Source organism: Rana temporaria, chromosome 5, assembly GCF_905171775.1.
Source record: "Rana temporaria chromosome 5, aRanTem1.1, whole genome shotgun sequence".
In the NCBI taxonomy this organism is placed as follows: Eukaryota; Metazoa; Chordata; class Amphibia; order Anura; family Ranidae; genus Rana; species Rana temporaria.
In genome coordinates, this window is record NC_053493.1 from 303,576,766 (window position 1) to 303,597,121 (window position 20,356).

The 20,356-nt window shown below is 41.2% G+C and overlaps 1 protein-coding gene across 1 annotated transcript; it reads left to right on the top strand.

The window, feature by feature from the left end:
* Window positions 1-6,483: 6,483 nt before the first annotated feature.
* Window positions 6,484-17,726, top strand: LOC120941266 (histamine H3 receptor-like). The gene is made up of 2 exons (XM_040354588.1): window positions 6,484-6,624; window positions 16,690-17,726. Exons 1-2 carry the CDS (start codon window positions 6,484-6,486, stop codon window positions 17,434-17,436), a joined length of 888 nt encoding a protein of 295 aa, XP_040210522.1. The 3' UTR covers window positions 17,437-17,726.
* The last annotated feature ends 2,630 nt before the right edge of the window (window positions 17,727-20,356 follow it).

Here is a 20,356-nt window from a genome sequence, read left to right on the forward strand (position 1 = left end):
TCCATTTGTGGATGGACATTTTATGGTTACACAACCTGGTCACATTGCTATAATCTTTTTATATGGACTATAAACTGAAGGATCTATGAATAAATGATTGTGGAACGAATCATTTGAGTTTCCATTATTTCCTATGGGGAAATTCGCTTTGATATACAAGTGCTTTGGATTACAAGCATGTTTCTGTAACTATTTATGCTCACAATCCAAGGTTTTACTGTACATGATTGTGGAATCTAGCTGGAAAGGGGCGACATCATTATTTTGGCCTTTTGAGAGGGAGCAAAGACCACCACACAGAAATGTTACAGGGCCAGCCAGAATGTGAGCCAAGTCACTGTCGGCCCCAGTACCCAGATTTGATAGGTTATTTAATTTCCATGTGAAAAAAACAAAACATGCGCATGAAATCTTCTAGTTGCAATGTGCACATAATTTGATAAGTTATTTTCATTTCAGAACAACTAAATAAATACACTTTATTATAATAGCTCATGTCTGTGTTTTTATGTGTAGGCAATTCTGACAAGTAATGTCTGTTGGCTATATCTACATATAGTAAGTACTATCAGGAGCAGTGGTGGTCTGCTTGAAAATAATAAAAGGCCTCAAGTGTGGCCCGACAATTCAAGAGGACTGCACAATAGCAGCATGTTTTTGCACATTGATGTGCATTGGGTCGAGTTAGGCCTTCAAAATGATTCAGCTGTAACAAACAGTACCTCAGTGCCGGCAAATTTGGAGTAAGTATCTTGTCAGTGGCCACAATAATAACTCTCAGAATTGGTGTTAGTGGATGAAATAATAACCCCCAGCATTAGTGTCAGTGGAAGCAATTATAACTTTCAACATTGGTGCTAAGTAGCATCGTTATATAACAGGGAAAAGGGTGTCATCGCTCCAGGTAGATCAGGTTGGAACGAACCTCTCCTCCAGTTTAGAAGCCACAGGTGCTGGCAATGCGTATAGCAATGACGATGAGAGAAAATTCTGGACAGCCTTTATTTGTAAAACCTAGGATCAAAAATACATGCCACAACAGAACGGACAGAAAAACTGACGCATTTCACACTATCAAACCGTGCTTAATCCTATGATTAAGCACTGTTTGATAGTGTGAAATGCGTCAGCTCTTCTGTTCGTTCTTTTGTGGCATGTATTTTTGATCCTATTTTTTTACAAATAAAGGCTCATTTTTGGAGTGTGGCTGTCCAGAATTTTCTCTCATCCTCAGTGTTATATAACACCTCCAACTGGTAGTCAGTGCAATGGTAGTGACATTTAACCCCCCATTATTGACAGTCATTGCAGCAGTGACAATGATGTTTACACCCCCCCACCCTCCTCACTAGCGTTGGTTGTCACTGTGGTCAACCCCCTCATATGATCACATGTTTTTGCACTGCTCTCTCTCTCCTTCCTTATAAAGCTGGGACTTATACCCTTATACCAGGGTTTCTCAAACACTGTTCCTCTAAAAGTTGCTAGGGGTTCCTTGAGCAACGAGAAATTTCTGCCTCTCGGATAAGTTCCCACTTACACCAATGATTTTTTTTAGTTATCTGTAAGGGGATAATTTTTTCCAAAGTCCACAAGTGTAAGGAACATTTATCTCTCTGACCATTACACCAATGTATCATGTTTTTTATGATTTTTAGCAGGTGTTCCCCTATTTCCCTCCCTAGTTATTGCATGGGTGCCACTTCATCCAATATGTTGAAAGGCTGACTTATACTGTCAAACACAGATCACTCACCTTGACAGCACTGTCTATTTTAGTGGCAAGTGCAAAAATGCAGTGATCTTGTTAGTATCCAGCATCCCACTGCTACTCTGTAAAGTGCATGGGTAGACAACCCAGCCTAGGGCACAGAGAGATGTGTGTTGGGATTTTTTATCGACAAAATCGAAAAGATTTGGACTACAGTACAACAGAAAAAAAACATTAACCCCACCCAGACACATCAAGAAGAAGCAATCAACATAAATAGTCCACGATCGACGAATTTCGAGCTGGTCCCAATTACCATCGATACCACAAAAAACATCATCGGAAGCCTTCGAGACAACACATCACCAAACGACATCATCCCTACAAAACTCTTGAAAGAATGCACGGACATCCTGGCACCCATCATAACGCACATCATAAACCAATCGTTCAGGGAAGGGAGTGTTCCAAGCACCCTCAAGCAAGGCATAATAAAACCCCTCCTAAAGAAACCCAACCTCGATCCCAAAGACCCAAACCATCGCAGACCGGTAACAAGCCTGAACACCATCTCCAAGATCATGGAGAAAGCAGTAGTACAACAGCTTCAGTCCCATCTGGACGACCACAAACTCCTAGATCCCCTACAATCAGGTTTTCGCCCAGGCTACAGCACAGAAACAGCACTCCTCAAGATATGGGACGACGCTCTCGAAGCAGCAAAAGACGGAGAATCTTGTCTCCTAGTGCTGCTGGACCTTAGTGCAGCCTTCGACACGGTAGACCACAACATATTGCTCACGCGACTCAAAGAAGTAGCAGGAGTCTCTGACTCGGCCCTACCGTGGTTCGCATCTTTCCTAGAAAATCGCACTCGGACCGTGAAACTTGGAGGTTTTACATCAGAAACACGGACCATTACATGCAGAGTTCCTCAAGGATCACCCCTCTCACCTGTACTCTTCAACATCTACATCCGCCCGCTCCTCAAAATCATCAGCAAACAGGACCTGCGCTACCACTCCTATGCGGATGACACGCAGCTGTACCTTCAAATCACCAACAAAAAAGACCAATTTCGTGAACTAGGAAAGTGTCTTACACTGATCGACAATTGGATGACTGAAAGCTCCCTCAAACTCAACGGATCCAAAACAGAGCTACTCACCCTTCACGCAAATAGGAAATCCATTTCCAGGACCACATGGACACCACCCACCATCCTCGGACAAACCATCGCGCCAAGCAATAAAGTCAAAAGTCTCTGAGTCATCTTTGACGCAGACATGACGATGGATGCACAAATAGGATCGGTCGTCAGCGGTTCTCATCATCTGCTCCGCATGCTACGTAGACTCATCCCGGAAGAGGACACAGCAGTAGTGGTTGGAACAATCATCAACTCACGACTCGACTACGCAAATTCCCTCTACTTAGGACTACCGAAATACCAGATTACACGTCTTCAAGTCGTCCAGAACACGGCAGCCAGACTGGTAACTGGTAAAAAGCCGTGGGAACCAATCTCCCCGGCCTTGAGGTCCCTCTACTGGCTGCCCGTACATGACCGGGTGACATTCAAGACTCTCTGCCTCACCCACAAATGTATACAGGGTAAAGCTCCTCAATACTTAAGCGAGAAAATAAAACCCTACGTCACCCAGCGCGTGCTCCGATCAACCAACCAAAACCTTCTCCAAGTCCCCAAATCTCGATACAAATCTAAGGGAGAATGTAGATTCTCGGTCAAAGGACCACGGCTCTGGAATGCTCTACCCACGACTATCCGCTTGGAAGAAAACCATCAGTTTTTTAGGAAAAAACTGAAGACCCACCTCTTCTGAAAGACCTGTACAACTCTGGATGCCAGCGCCTTGAGGCGATTAAGTTTGCATTTGTTTGCGCTATATAAGTTTCTCACTCACTCACTCACTCACTCACTCACAAGAGATCTAGAGAGATAGATAAAATTGAAGAAAAGAAAGTACGTTCTTTGTATTTTTGAGGTCCAGTTATACCCCACACGAGCCCTTTTCAACCAGGGTGCCTTGAGGTTTCCTCAAGGATGCCTTGGAAAAATGCCTTGAAATTGTTTACAAACTGGTGTGTGGATGAAGGCTGCCTTTTTAGTTACACGAAGTCACAGGTTTTCATTGTGCACCTCTACAACCTTCTAGCTGCTGGCGTCCTAACAAGCAATGGCATTATCAGTTGATAAAGAGGATGTCAGTCGCCTGCTTAGCATCCTTGTTTGGCCCTCCCCTGTCCCTCCCCACCAGCGTTGGGGTCGCATTAGCTGAATGATGGAGAAAAATTGAGGGAGGAGAGAAACAATGGAATACTAATCAGAAAGTGTATTTGCTTAGGAGGAATAAACCTTCTAACGTTGGGTGTCCTACTTGGACTTGTGGATGTTGTTGCATTATGTACAACTATTAGAATATATTTCTTTATCATACATCATGGGACACAGAGTCTAGTAATTAGTCAGTGGGTTATATTCCACCTTCAGGTGCTGGACACTGGTGTAATCAATTAGACAGGAAGTTTCCTCTCTATATAACCGATCCCACACTGGGAGCACCTCAGTTTTTTTGCCAGTGTCTAAGGTGTTGGTCACGAGTGAAGATGTGCTCTGAGGAGCTCCACTGGAGGGATCAATGCTGAATTTAAATTGCCTCCATGAAGACCAGATCCATCCAAAGTGCCTTGGGCCAAAGTGGATGGTACATGGGGCCTCGTATGCGAAGCACAAGGTTTTTGCCTGTAATGCTTCTCTTCGGAGGGCTGGATCCTGGGTTCCATTACTTTTGGTTATAACCACATACCAAAGATTTTCTGGCAGGATGCAGTACAGGTCCAGGGGAGTGGAAACCCTTTCTGCTTCAGGCTCTGCCACAGTTGTGTGGGGGAGTCCCTCGTAGTCCCGGTCCACGGCGCTCCTTGGGGGGATCTCTATCTTCCCCCACCTCCATCATTTCCCTATGTGCACGTGCACGAGGGGGGGCGCATTTTTGTAGGCGGGGGGACGATGTGGTTGCCGCTGGCGCGCGCATGCTAGCCGGCTCATGGTGCAGGCGCAGGGCAGGCCCTTCAAAAAAGCCCAGACATCAGGGCTCTGTAAAGCCAGAGAGATAAGGCATAATGAGGCATGATAATTTAAGTTTCCTTAATTATACAGGATTCCTTGTGTTCACATAGGAATACGTATCGGCATGGGTACATGTTGCGCAATGTTCCATAACACGTTCATAAATGCATGCTTGCTTGCAAGATGCCCGTTCCATAGCACGCATGCTATATGTATGAGTGTACACAACAAGCCCTTTTTTATGTTTTTGCCTAAAACATATTTGTATGAATTCATGCTTCCATGAACACACGCTTCCATAGAGGCATATGGCTTTAACACTTGCCACATACACATATGGGGATCCATTTGCATATGTGTTTATTTACATGGGACTGCAGAGGATGTCTGCGTTTTGCAGGGGAACAGCACCTTCTCCAGTTGGTGGTCTTGCCCTTTTGGTTAGCCACCATGCCCAGGTTTACAGGGTGCTAGGGCCCGTCTCTAGCAGGTCTAAAGGCCCAGGGTATAGCAGTAATGGCATACCGAGGCAAACTGCTGATAGATCAGTCAGTAGCATGGCTTGGCCTAAGTGTGTACAGCATGGTCAAGTATCTGGAACTCCTGGGTTAGGATCCCAGTCTAAAGGTACATTCTTTTGTTTGGTAAGAAGCTTGGAATGTTTGGGACACAGCCCAAAAAGAAGAGTTTTTTTGCCTCAGACAAAATCTGCGCTATGAGAAAACTGGTCTATGTGGTCAAGGCAAGGAACAGTTTCTTACATTTGCCTTTTGCTTAAGTTGCTAGGGAAGATGGTGGCTTCATTCAAAGCGGTTCCCTATGCTCCGTTTCATTCGAGGCTGATATAAACATTAACATTCTGGTCCCAGGGATATGCTGGAGTTTCAGTTGGTGGTTCTTAACCAAAAGATTGGCAGAAAGGAAGATCCTTCATGCCCGTTACCTGGGAGGTGGCGGCTATGAATGCTGGCCTCTAGGGATGGAGGCCAGGCCTGGAAGAGACCACTGCCCAGGGGAAGTGGTCAAGCTCCAAGTGAGCCTTATCCGTCAGCATTCTAGAACTACGGATGGAGCATCTGGCTTAAGGGCCTGGACGTTTAGGTTGCAGGATTGTTCTGTCAGAGTACAATCCGACAATGCCACACCAGTGATTTACTTTGTTTACCAAGGAGGCACTAGAAGTCACGCAGCCAGAGGGAAGTAAGCCATGTTCAGGCTTGGGCAGAGGAGCTTGTGCCTTGCCTATTGACAATCTTAATTTCATTGAAAGCAGAATTGGCAGGCGGTTCTCTGGAGCCGTCAACAATTGTTCCCGGGAGAATGACTTTTTTCTGACCAAATGCCAGAGAAAGGGTACCCTGTACATAAAATGTATTGGCGTCTCCAGGTTCAACAAGAAGTTGGACAGCTTTGTGTCAAGGACAAAGGATCCACTCGCATGCGGGACAGATGCGTTAGTGACCCCGTGGGACAAGTTGTCACTGGTTTATGCGTTCTCTCCCCCCAGTGCTGCCACTTCCGTGGCTTCTATGCAACATCAGAGGGAAACAGAAGCTGGCCTAATTGCTCCGGCAACCCAGACGACCTTACTGTGCAGGAATCATAAGGGTGGTAGGAGAGGACCCAGGGTATCTTGTCGAGGCCTACTTCGCAAGGCGGTATTCCATTCCATCTTGCAAACATGGGAATTAATGATCTGGCTGTTGTAGCCCGCATTCTTGAGGATCGGGCCTTTCAGAATCAGCAAATTACCTTGATTCATACAGGAGAGCTGGCCTCCAGGACCATGTATCATGGGATCTGCAAGGCCCATGTTCCTGGTGTGAAACCAAGGGGTGGCATCCTTGGAAGTATGTCATAGGTAAAATTCTTGCCTTCCTACATTAGGAAAGGAGATGGAGCTAGCCTTAAAGGGTCACTAAAGGAAAACATTTTTTTGCTGAAATGACTGTTTACAGGGTATAGAGACATAACAGTTAACTAATTCCTTTTAAAAATGATTGAAAATAAATTAAATTCAATCATATAATGTACCTGCAGTTTCACTTTTGTTTTTAAACTGGTTTCATGTTTCTGTGAAGTAAAGAGACACACAGAACAAAAACAAACAAATCCAGGGCAGTGTTTTGTTTTTAAAATGAATCTGATTGGTTCTGAGGAGTTTTAGACACACAGCTTGGACCACAGTGAAAAGCTGCCATGAGATTTTTCATAAGGAGCCAGACAAGCAGGAAGTGTGGAGATCACAGCAGAATTACAGCAACTTCAAAGCAAAAACGAACAATGAGGACATGAAACCAGTACTGCAGTAAGGTAAAGGAAGCTATTTAGCTAAAAAAAAAAAATTCATTTAGTGATCATTTAAGTTCCATCAAGGTTCCGATCTCGGCCTTGTCAGTATTTTCAAAGGTCGCTTGCTTCGCATTTTTAAAAGTTTTTTTTTTTTGTATTGATACATGTCACCTGGGGCAGGACCCAGGTTCCCAAACACTTTTTATGACAATAACTTGCATATTAACCTTTAAAATTAGCACTTTTGATTTCTCCCATAGACTTTTAAAGGGTGCTCTGCGGCTTTGCAAATTTGTCGCGAACACCCCAAATTGTTCGGTGAACGGGCAAACAGCCAATGTTTGGCTCGAACATAAAGCTCATCCTTAATGCAGACATTTAGCATTTTATTGCAGTGCATCGTACAGAATCACATGGTGCTATACAGCGCCATTAACAAAGAACATTTTGTAAACTTCAAATAAAGTTTGTACAAAAAAAGGGAGCTGTTTGATGAGTTGAATCACGCACCATACTGCCCCCTAACGCAGCCAGCAACAAACAGATACCGGAGCGGAAAAATCTCTCTGACAGTTGTCCATTATAGTGTGAGCTTAGTAGTAAATCAACCCCTTTGTGTTGCATTTGATGGACGTCACATTAATTACAGGTCAATGCAGCCAAAATGAAGCAGGTCTTTTTTTTATCCAGCCCATGACAATGCAACTCTTTGGTGGAATTAGAGATATTAAAATCAATGAATATTTTCCTGCTCTGAAAAATGCAACACAATGGTTGACAATAAGCCTGATGTGAATGAACCCATAAGTATGATCGACATTCATTCATAAGGAAACATACAATTTTATAGCAATTCCCAAAGGAAAAAAATGTGCTAAATGAGTACATGATGTCATAAGGAAGTGGTAAGGATCAACAAATTGGTGTCTTGATTAAAATTGTTAATATAAGCTGGTAGAAAAGAGTGGACTATGTTACAAAGGAGCAAATCAACAAGTCAAAAAATCTTTAGTAGCAGGCTTGTAGGGGAGTATGAAGACGGCTATATGATGCTGAAGTTGAGACCAATGTACACTATATTACCGTCCGCAAGTATTGGGACACCTGCCTTTACACACACATGAACTTTAATGGCATCCCAGTCTTATGCCACGTACAGACGGTCGTTTTTTGTGAAGAAAAAAAACGACGTTTAAAATCATGAAATAAAACAACGTTTTTGAAACTTAATTTTCAAAAACGACGTTGCCTACACACCATCGTTTTTCCAAAATGCTCTAGCAAAGCAAGGTTACGTTCACCACTCTTTTCCATTGAAGCTCCCTTCATAACTAGCTTCTGAGCATGCGCGGGTTTAAAAACTTTGTTTTAAACGTCGTTTTGCCCACACACGGTAATTTTTTGTGAAACAAAAAATGACGTTTTGAAAAACGACACAAAAAATTCAAGCATGTTCGAATTTTTTTTTCCCGTTTTTCAGAAGACATAAAAAGACGTTTTCCCCACACACGGTCATTTTAAATGACGTTTTTAAAAACAAAATTTTTTTTCATCACAAAAAACGACCGTCTGTACGCGGCATTAGTCTGTAGGGTTTATTATTGAGTTGGTCCACCCTTTGCAGCTATAACAGCTTCAACTCTTCTGGGAAGGCTGTCCACAAGGTTTAGGAGTGTGTCTATGGGAATGTTTGACTATTCTTCCAGAAGCGCATTTGTGAGGTCAGGCACTGATGTGGATGAGAAGGCCTGGCTCACAGACTCCACTCTAATTTATCCCATTGGTGTTCTATCCGGTTGAGATCAGGACTCTATGCAGACCAGTCATTTTCCTCCACCCCAAACTTGCTCATCCATGTCTTTATGGACCTTGCTTTGTGCACTGGTCCAAATCATTTGGTGGAAGGGGGATTATGGTGAGGGGTTGTTTCTCGGGTGTTGGGCTTGGCCCCTTAGTTCCAGTGAAGGGAACTCTTAAGGCATCAGCATACCAAGACATTTTGGACAATTTCATGCTTCCAACATTGTGGGAACAGTTTGGGGATGGCCCCTTCCTGTTCCAACATGACTGCACACCAGTGCACAAAGCAAGGTCCATAAAGACATGGATGAGCGTGTTTGTAGTGGAGGGACTTGACTGGCCTGCACAGAGTCTTGAACTCAACCTGACAGAACACCTTTGCCTTCTCTTTCCCATCAGTGCCTGACCTCACAAATGCGCTGGAAGAATGGTCAAACATTCTCATAGACACACTCCTAAACCTTGTGGACAGCCTTCCCAGAAGATTTTAAGCTGTTATAGCTGCAAAGGGTGGGCTAACACAATATTAAATAATATGGACTAAGACTGGGATGCCATTAAAATTCATATGTGTGTAAAGGCAGGCGTTCCAAATACTTTTGGTAATATAGTATATGTCAAATTGTTCAGACTGGAGACAGTGAAGACCTGAGACACCAAATGCAATACAATGCTTGTTGCGGTGAAACTTTGAGATATCAAGGCTCTTTTAAAGTGTTGCTTTATCTTTCATTTGTACTTTTATAAGACACTTGATGGAAACAATGTAGTTATGAGGAATGTATTAAATAAACATGTTTCTTGCTGTCTTATGACTATTCCCTACCTAGTTATATAAAGCTAAATGACTAATAGCTCCACAAGGACAATTTGTGATTGTTTCCCTTGGAAATTATTATTGTAATTAAGAAAATGTGACATAATTCACAGTGGACATAAGAGGTCAGACTTGGGAATGCAGACAGTTATTATCTTTGTGTCCCTTTTATAAGACCGTAGTGACTCACGATAAATTAAAAATGATTCTGAATTATGTTTCCCTGTCGATTTGAAATATTATGTTAACCACAAATTGCATAATGACTTTAAAACACAAGAGCATTCACCCACAGTGGAGTTTGGTATGAAAATATATAATTGAAGACAAATGGCACAAAGACTATAAAACACAAGAGCATTCAGCCACAGTGGAGTTTGATATAATTTGAACAAAACAATTACCATATTGACATGCACAATACTGCTACCACCAGCTGTAAGCTCCTCCAATCTGCAGTGTCCCAAGCACAAGGATCGCCGCATGCAGGACCATTGATCCTATAAAATCCTGCACGCTGTGGCTAATCCTGCGATAGGGATAATAGGTGTCATATATAGACTTTACATGGAACACCGTTTATACTATGAATTTCAGTGTGGAAGTCAGCAATGTTTTTCCAGATGGAAGTATGAGTAACAGAAATTCTACTGAAGACGGTGAAAAAACCTCCCTGTCCAAAAGCGCGATCATATTCTTGTATATCTTTATACCACTGATTACTTTAGTCACTGTCCTTGGTAACATTATTGTTATTTTAGCTTTTATTGTTGACAAAAGACTTAGAAACCAAAGTAACTTTTTCCTCCTAAATCTGGCCATCTGTGATTTTTTTATTGGTAAGTCTTATTCTTCCATTTATCATTTTATCCTGAAATACAGAGATGAATTGGAGGGGCCATCAGGCTTTTAAATCTTGATATAATTACATGTATTAAATTAAACACATCTTCTAACTATTTTACAAACACATTAAAATAGTGACACAAGTAATGCATTTCATTTAAATAATGCCACTATCAAAATATTTGTATTTTTTGGAAAATTAAGAAATTACATTTTTTCCCCCATTTTTTTTCATATTGTCACCAGTGCAGTACATCATCATCATATAACTAGTGACAGTACATATATATATATATATATATATATATATATATATATATATATATATATATATATATATACGTATTAAAAAAAATCTTTATTACATTTTGTTTTCTTTACGATTTTTGTTTTTTAACACACTGTGACCAGAGCAATACAGAGTTACCATACTAACTGTGCACTACTTGTTTTTTTTTTTTTACACATTATGATTGTTTATACTAGTGAATTTCATTGGTATAAACAACATTTTTTTATTGAATGGAACTGATTCATTCAGTGTGCATTGTTGTTGTTAGCTGTGATTGGCCACAGCTAATCAAATGGTACAGATGGGCTGTGATTACTGTGACCAATCACAGTTGGCTACACAATGGATGGCATGACTCAAAGCCATTCATTGTTTACAATTGTCACGTGATCTGCTGTGATTGATAACAGCGCTCACATGGTACTGGCAGCAGGCCGGTACAGTGATCAGTCATCGCATGTGTCTGGTGGACATAGCTGATGACAGATCACACCACAGCATGTTCCGTTCTTGGAGGACGTCATTTGACAATAGGCTGGGCGGGGAAGTGGTAAATGAGACTAAAAATGCTACATGTTTGTTCTAGGTCAGTGACTCAAAAAGCATTGTCATTACAACCAGACCTCTTTTTTAGAAAGCCATCACCGATGGTGGCACAGTTTTTTTAAATATATTAAAACACTTTCCAGATCACTACCTTTGGCTGTGAAACATTTGTGTATACTGCTTGTAGTTGCCCATGTACTCTGCATATCTGTGAGTAATTCAGCAATGCTTGGTGCAGAAATCTGAGCATAGTAGTACATTACAATACCTTTTGCTAAATATTGAAGATTGGAATAAAACGAATTTCAAGCCACCATCAACTATAAAATGTAAGGACCTGCATGATTGGAAACAAAGTAATTGAATTGTTTAGGTTTATGCCCATTTTACATAGTATAGGTACATTTAAATGAGGTTATACAGAGATGGTACAATCCATATGTAGTATGTATGGTCACACTAAAGCCTCGTACACATGGTACGATTGTTGGAAGGGGATTGTCTGTTGACAGACAGTTGTCCTAAATTCTTACCGTTAGTATGCTCCTTTAGACAATTGTTTTTCAATTTTCGGCCAACAAATGTTGGATGATAGGCTAGTAAATTTTCGGCGACTGATTTTTGGATGGTCAGTACACAAAACTGTCACACAAGAGTCGAAAGTACAAACACAGGGGGTGAAAGTGCCTGGCATTGAAGCTCAGAATCAATGCTCACCAAAGACAAAATTAGCAGAAGGGACCCGAAGGGTGGCGCTCAAGAGCTGAAATTCCTCATAGTACGTCACTACGTTCCTGTTTGTGGCGCAACAATTGTGTAACGTTAGTATGCAAGACAATATCCTGGCACACACCCTTTTGACAAAAATTAGAAGCTTGGTTGGCCAACAACTGTACCGTGTGTACGAGGCTTTAGCCCTGGTTTACACCAGTGCAGCTTTAAAATTGCGCTAATTCAGCATGATTTTAAAGCAGATCAGTGTGATTTGGATCTCTAATTTCATTGCGGCTTGCTTCATTTACCAGAAGTCAATGCGAGTCACAATGGAATCACAGAAAAGTAGTGCAGGAGACTTTTTTAAAGTTGCTGTGACTTGAGTCGCAATTATTTGAACGGTAGCATTGCCAAAAATGGGGTGGAACTTTTCAAACCCAATGACAAATCGCATTGATGTAAACAAGGGTTTTTTAGCATATATAGGTCATTTGCAGTTTTATTTTCTGTTCAGTATTTTATATGATGCTTGTTCAACTATTTTATTTTGCGTTTTGAGATCAATGTATTTGCAAATTGCGTCATTTATAACATTTCTATCTTGTATTTACAAGGAGCATTCTGTATACCTGTGAGTGCGTCATTCGTCATAACTGGCACGTGGACACTTGGTAACTTCCTCTGCAAGGTTTTTTTAATAGCAGACAACCTCATGTGTACCGCTTCTGTGTTTAATATTGTTCTCATCAGTTGTGACAGGTTTTTGTCTATTACTCTGGCAGTAAGTATTTATGTTTTTTTATTAAAATACAAAGCTTGGTGGAGCAATTATCTAAAATCCTAATAGCATCCTAAATCTCTATGTATTCTATTCTCTTCTATTATATTCTCTTCTATCTCTCTCTCTATAAACTACAGCCCACTGCTTGCAATAGAATGACCCCTTCAATGAGAATACCACAGATGCAGGGATTTTTTACTGCATGCTGGAGGGAGCTATTGTAGCAGAGGGCACCTGGCAATGCATCTTAGTCGCTGTTGGGCAAAATGGTTACCTGTTTGACAGTGACTGCATAGTTCGATAGGTGAGTAACCCCGAACAGCAGTTTGGGGATGGGGGATCCAATCCAGTGACAACAATGATGGGAAACTGTTCCTTCTACTGATATCAACAGTCAGGCACTATTCTTACTGATAGGTCCAATAAGGGGGTATCATTCCTCTCTGACTGCTGGGACATTTATTATATCCATTGATACTGGGGCATTTTCTACTTCCACTGATCACTAATGCTAGAGATTTCTTTCACTCCCACAGACTCTCAACACAAGGGCATCCCACTACCCACTATCCATCAATGCATGGCTGTTTTGTACTCCCACTAACATCTGGTTCCAAGTAATAATATTATTCTGTTCATACTGGCCACAGTTGGGGACCCTAACAGTCTGATAGATAGTGAACTGTCCCTTTAATGATCAGGTAAATCAAGCCTCATAGCCAATTTGAGTTAGAAAGTGGACACTACTCAGTACTCATAGTAGGACATTGAGTACATGCAATTGACTTCACTACCATGCACCAACCCATAACTAATAATTAAACCAAAATACTCAGCCGTCCTACTGTGTACCACATCCTCTTATAACACATTCAAAACACAGAGAAATCTTTTAACTTTACGGGTACTTTAAGGATAACAACAAAATAATTGTTTTAAAATCAACAATTTTATTACACGATTAAAATCACACACAGAGTCATAAAAAAACACACACAGGGAATGCCCCTACAAAATTTTGGTCATGCCTAATAAAATATTTTACATTCCTTTTTATTATTTTCCAAAGTTCAATAATCCATAGAGGTCAACGCATTTCATTAAATTATTTCCTCAGGGCCTTCATTTTGTGGGCACGGTAACACTTTTTGTAATTTTAAGCACTGGTATCACATTTACTATAACATACTGTATATACTGTACTTGCATGCATTGTATTATAGTACTAAAAGTATCTTATATAAAAAAGTATGCGCATTGATAATAGTATATTTTAATGGTAGGTAGAAAATAATTACTAATTAATTGATACTATAGGAATGGTCATATGATTCCTAGTATACGGTATAATAATGTTAAAAGATTTTTTGAATCATTAAAGCACTAGCACAGTTATTTTGTATACACTATATTACTAAAAAGTATTGGGACGCCTGCCTTTACACGCACATGAACTTTAATGGCATCCCAGTCTTAGTCCACAGGATTCAATATTGCATTGGCCCACCCTTTGCAGCAATACAATTATTCAATTCTTCTGGGAAGGCAAGGTTTAGGAGTGTGTCTATGGGAATGTTTGACCATTTTTTCAGAAGTGAGGTGAGGTACTGATGTTGGATGAGAAGGCAAACTTTGCAGTTAATTCATCCCATCGGGTTGAGGCCAGGACTCTGTGCAGGCCAATCAAGTTCCTCCACCCCAAACTTGCTCAATCGTGTCTTTATGGACCTTGCTTTGTGCACTGTTACATAGTCATGTTGGAACAGGAGGGACCAACCACAAACTGTTCCCACAAAGTTAGGAGCATTAAATTGTCCATAATGTCTTGGTATGCTGACGCCTTAAGAGTTCCCTTAACTGGAACTAAGAGGCCGAGCCCAACCCCTGAAAAACAACCCCACACAATAATGCCCCTCCACCAAATTATTTGGACCAGTGCACAAAGCCCGCCCAAGCACCAGGGGCCACAATATGCACTGCAGCACTCTACACAACAGCAGTCCGACACTTGGGGGGAGCCTCATGGTGTCTGATTGCTCATTGTCAATACTGTGTATCCACTGCACTGTCACCTCATTCTGCCAGTCTTGACCTCAACCGGATAGAACACCTTTGGGATGAATTAGAGCGCAGACTGCGAGCCAGGCCTTCTCATTCACATTAGTGCCTGATGAGCTTCTAGAAAAATGGTCAAACATTCCCATAGACACACTCCTAAACCTTGTGGGCAGCCTTCCCAGAAGAGTTGAAGCTGTTATAGCTGCAAAGGGTGGACAAACTCAATATTGAATGCTACAGACAAATAGGTAGATTCAGGTAGAGTTAGGCCGACTTATCAGTAGATAAGTCGACCTAACTCAGAATCTACGCCGACTTATGTTTAAGCGTATGCTCAAACAGAGATACGCTTAAACATATCTAAGATAAGACGGCTTGCACTGTCCTATCTTAGGTTGCAATTTTTCGGATGGCCGCTAGGTGGCGCTTCCATTGCGGTCGACGTAGAATATGTAAATGAGTTGATACGCTGATTCACGAACATACGCCCGGCCGCCGCAGTAGTTTTACGCCGCTTCCGTAAGGCATTAGCAGGCCTAAAGTTATTCCACCTATTAGGTGGAATAACATAGGTAGATTCAGGTAGAGTTAGGCCGACTTTTCAGTAGATAAGTCGACCTAACTCAGAATCTACGCCGACTTATGTTTAAGCGTATGCTCAAACAGAGATATGCTTAAACATATCTAAGATAAGACGGCTTGCGCCGTCCTATCTTAGGTTGCAATTTTTCAGATGGCCGCTAGGTGGCGCTTCCATTGCGGTCGGCGTAGAATATGTAAATGAGTTGATACGCCGATTCACGAACGTACGCCCGGCCGCCGCAGTAGTTTTACGCCGCTTCCGTAAGGCATTAGCAGGCCTAAAGTTATTCCACCTATTAGGTGGAATAACAATGTTAAAGTATGGCCGCCGTTCCCGCCGTGAGATTCAAATTTTTTACGTTGTTTGCGTAAGTCGTCCGCGAATCGGGATTTACGTCGTTTACGTCCACGTCTAAATCAATAGGCCCGTGCGGTGTACTTAGCCGCAATGCTCACTGGGAAATGTAGGCGCCCGGCGCATGCGCATTAAGAAAAAAATGTAAAAAACGGTCAAGCCTCATTACCATCAAACACGCCCCCCTCCAACACATTTGAATTTGGCGCCCTTACGCCCGCCCGCTTTAGGGTACGCCGCCGTATATTAGCAGGCAAGTACATTAAGAATCATGTACTTGCCTAGCTAACTTACGGCGGTGTAGCCTAAACAGGCTAAGCTACGCCGCCGCAAGTTTAAGCCCTCGTACCTGAATCTACCTATAAGACTGGGATGCCATTAAAGTTCATATGCGTGTAAAAGCAGGTGTCCCAATACTTTTGGTAATATAGTGTATATTGACAATGCAATAATATACATACAGTATATCCTTCATGTATGCAATTCTTTAGCGGTAAATTGTGATTCTAACGCTGCACTGTTTTTTGTTATACTACTGATATGTTAGCTGGCTCTTGTCTAATTTGGCCCAAGTATGTATTCATGTGAGGTATGTAGAGCTTGTAAGCTAATTGAGGGCTGGGACCGATGGAAATATACAATATACAGTACATAAAGTGCTGCATAAATTGACAGCTCTATATAAATTCCTATAATAAGTAAATAAATTGCTTTGTGACTAACATGCTCTTCATAGAAGATAGCTAATGCTTCAATTATTGTGGGAGCAACAAACTTGATCCTTTTTGTCCTAATGTCATCTAGGTGACATATCGTTATCAACAAAACAACCATAGGCAGACTGTTGTGAAAATGGCTACAATCTGGGTGCTGTCCTTCCTTCTCTACAGTCCAGCTATTATCACCTGGTATTATGTGTATGGTGACAGCAACATTCCTGAAGGCCAGTGTTTAGCGGGATTTTACGACAACTGGCACTTCCTTCTTGGGGCATCAACTTTTGACTTCATTCTTCCACTGATAAGCATTTCATTTTTTAACATCAGCATATACTGGAACATAAAACTACGAAGTAGAAAAATAAGTCATGTTCCTTCTACACATATGAATCCACCACAGGACATAAGAGCATCCATAGACATGGCTGTTGTTGTGATTAACAATTTGGGCGAAAGAGAAAATAAGAGTCAAAAACAAAATAATGTGCTTGAAGCATCTGTAAATTTCCAGAGCGCCTCTTCAGAAAGTGGAAGCTCAAGTAACCGTGCTGCCAAACTTTCCAGGGATAAGAAAGTGGCAAAGTCACTGTCTGTTCTTGTCTGTGTATTTGTGTTTTGTTGGGCCCCATACACATTTCTTCAGACTATCCGTGCAGCTTGTCATGATGAATGTGTTGACTCCTACTGGAACCAAGTTACAAGTTGGTTGTTGTGGATTAACTCTTCAGTGAATCCTATTATCTATCCTTTGTGCCACAAAAACTTTAGAGATGCTTTTGTTAAATTGTCTCAAATGTGCAGATTTAAATTGATGACTTTTAATAAACATTAAATTCTCCTTTACATTATTTAGATCCAGTTAAATAAATAAATAAAAAATGGAAGTGTGTTTTAAAGTCAAACTAAAACCAAAGCTTTTTTTTTTGGACAGAGTGGGATGGAACCTCCTGTTTTAGTTGTGATCTCCGTCCCTGCTGAAGAGATTATCATCAATAGCTGTCTCAACAGTAAATGAAGGAAAATTATCTCTAGTGGGGAGACTATCAAAATTAGAAATGGTTAAAACGTCCATCAGAATATTTTCACTGTATGTCTTTTGACCCAGTGACATTTTTTCGTCACAGGTAGAGCTAACATGGTAACCTGGTGATGAATCTGCAATGAATGTTTATTTTTAAATTGCAACCCCAATAGGTGGATCTTAAGTAAATTCATGGTGGGTGGATTTATTGTCCACCAATAATAACCAGTTCACCCTTTAACCCTTTTCATCAGACTCACAACAGCCAATAATGAGGGAAAACCAATTCCTTACTATGAAAGGGTGGAATCAGAGTAGCCATAGTGTCATTGTGTATGAACTAATATAGAGAAAAGATAGGGAGAGCTGACAAACTCTAGAGATTAGGTGGATTAGTTAGTAAACTATGCTTTGCTTCTATGAATTGCAACAGTGGAGTACATTCTTTTGTGTTCTCCTGATGTTCAAAGGCATGTCTGCATTTCCCTGACCAAACCAACCAGAGCACACAGTGGAGAGGCTAATGAAATCTGTTTCATATTTCTGCTCCCAAGCACAGAGCAACCAGCTCATGCACAATCTTCCTCCTGCTCCCCTTATCCTTCTATACCCCAACAAACTCCAGATTTATCCCCATTTCCCTAAACTGGAGCCACATGCCAATGTTTACCTTAAAAGCCCAAGGGTTGAAGAATTAATTCTTATAGGGAAAAAAAATCTGCCTGTGTCTTGTGTCTCCACATTTAGGAGTGTTGATGTGGCCACTAACATGTCATGCTGCTGTCCAACTTCTACCAAACCAAACATGAAGGCTGTTTAAATAAAACAAAACAAAAAATTGGGGATATGGAAATGGGAGTTTGGAGCCTAGCGGATGGTGTTAGTGAGCAGGGTTAGTTAAGTCATTCCTATTGTGTGGACAAAGACAAAGTAAATTATGCATAGCTAAGGGGGCACAATTGACTTCTTCAAGGGTAACCCAAAATTGGGCTTTATTAGAGGTGAGATAGTTAGGGGGTTGGGCCAGTTTTGTTGCCTAGTAATGTCTGAACACCCAGGCCCCTATTGGCTCTGGTTTTTAACACAGTGTTTGGAGAGTTTTACAATTTGGCCTAATGAAATGCATTATTTTAAAGGCCTCACAAAACAGGAGGTGGAATGTAGAAGGGTAGGACTGAAAAGAGGTATAACATTTTTGGGAGATAAGTTATTTTTACTACAGCTATACGGCTCATCCAAGAGAGTGCTAAGTTTAAACAATTGTGCAAGAGAAGTCTATGTTTGTGAAGGAGTGTTGGTTAATTTGCCTCATATAATATGGAGTAGTAGCGGGGGATCCTCATTAGTATGATAAAAGTGATTTATTCTACAAATAAACAGTACACTTACAGGTTAAGATTTTGACAAAGAAAGAGTGAACCCCTGAAACATGTTACAGCCCCCCAGTACCGCCCCCACACAAAGTGGTTGCCACGAGTCAGAATATCATAGTGCAGAACGCTGGGCATTGATGTTTTTTTGAGATTCCTGGCCTCTCCTGGGCCAGCTGGAGACATATAAACTGACGATCCCCACTGACAGCCCTGCGGTCTTCTTATCTATTGTACTGTCGATGCACACCGACAGCCCAGCAGTGTTCTTATCTATTTCTCATGCCGATTGTCAAGATCTTAACATATAAGTGTACAATTTTTTTGTTGAATAAATAATTTTTATCATATTAATGAGGATTCCGCGCTGCTATCTCTTTGTTGTTTTTGCTCCTTAAATCTTCCCAGATCTTTTTGGCAAGCTGTAGGACCCTTGTTATATGGAATTGACCTTTGTCCACATCACACTGGTACCATCGGTTGCTTACTGTGGAAGCCTTGTAGTGCACTCAACTGATTTGTGGTTCTTTATAATGTGGAGCAGGAGCTTGTGAGGTGAATACCTTGATAAGAATGTTTTGACGCTTCCAATTGATATGGGAAGCCCAAGCCCTGTTGGAGAATTCAGAGGAAAAGGGTTGGCAAAGGAATTTTAAGTGCTTTGGATTTCGCTGGGTTCACATATAACCAAGAAATGGCACTGGACTGAGAGAGGTTTAGCCAGTGCAAATATAAGTGGGGATAGTGTTAAGCCCTGCCTGATGCTCCACAGGATTGGGAACTGTGTAGACATACAGGACATCCAGCATGTTTAACATAGGCCTTGGGGCTGCTTTAAATGGCATAAATTTGGGAGCAGAACTTTGGTATAAACCCCCATTTACTAACAATAAAATAATTTGGCTGGGAAAGGAAGTAAAATGCCTTGTTGATATGAAGTGATAATTACAAAGGTGAAATATTGTTTTTTTTCTTTGAGGCCTCAATAAGGAGAGTTATTTTAAAAACAATGTCACCAGCCTGTCTGGAATTTATGAACTCTACTTGATCCCTGTGAATTAAACTCCCCATTTCTGAATTCCACCTTGTGGCCAAGATTTAAGCAAAAAGTTTTATGTCAGTATTTAGTGATGCATAAAACTATTGAAATATACATACAGTATGGAAATTGGTAACTGATACCTCCCTATTGGAAGACATGCAGTGCTACAACACAACCACATAGTACCAAAAGTTTCATTTGCCGCACTTTACCGCATTCATATTCCGGATAGAGGCGATGACTGGAACAAAATCTTGCTCCAACATGAGCAACGATGGATTTTCAAATTACAAGCCACAGTCTTCCCAGGTTTAAACAA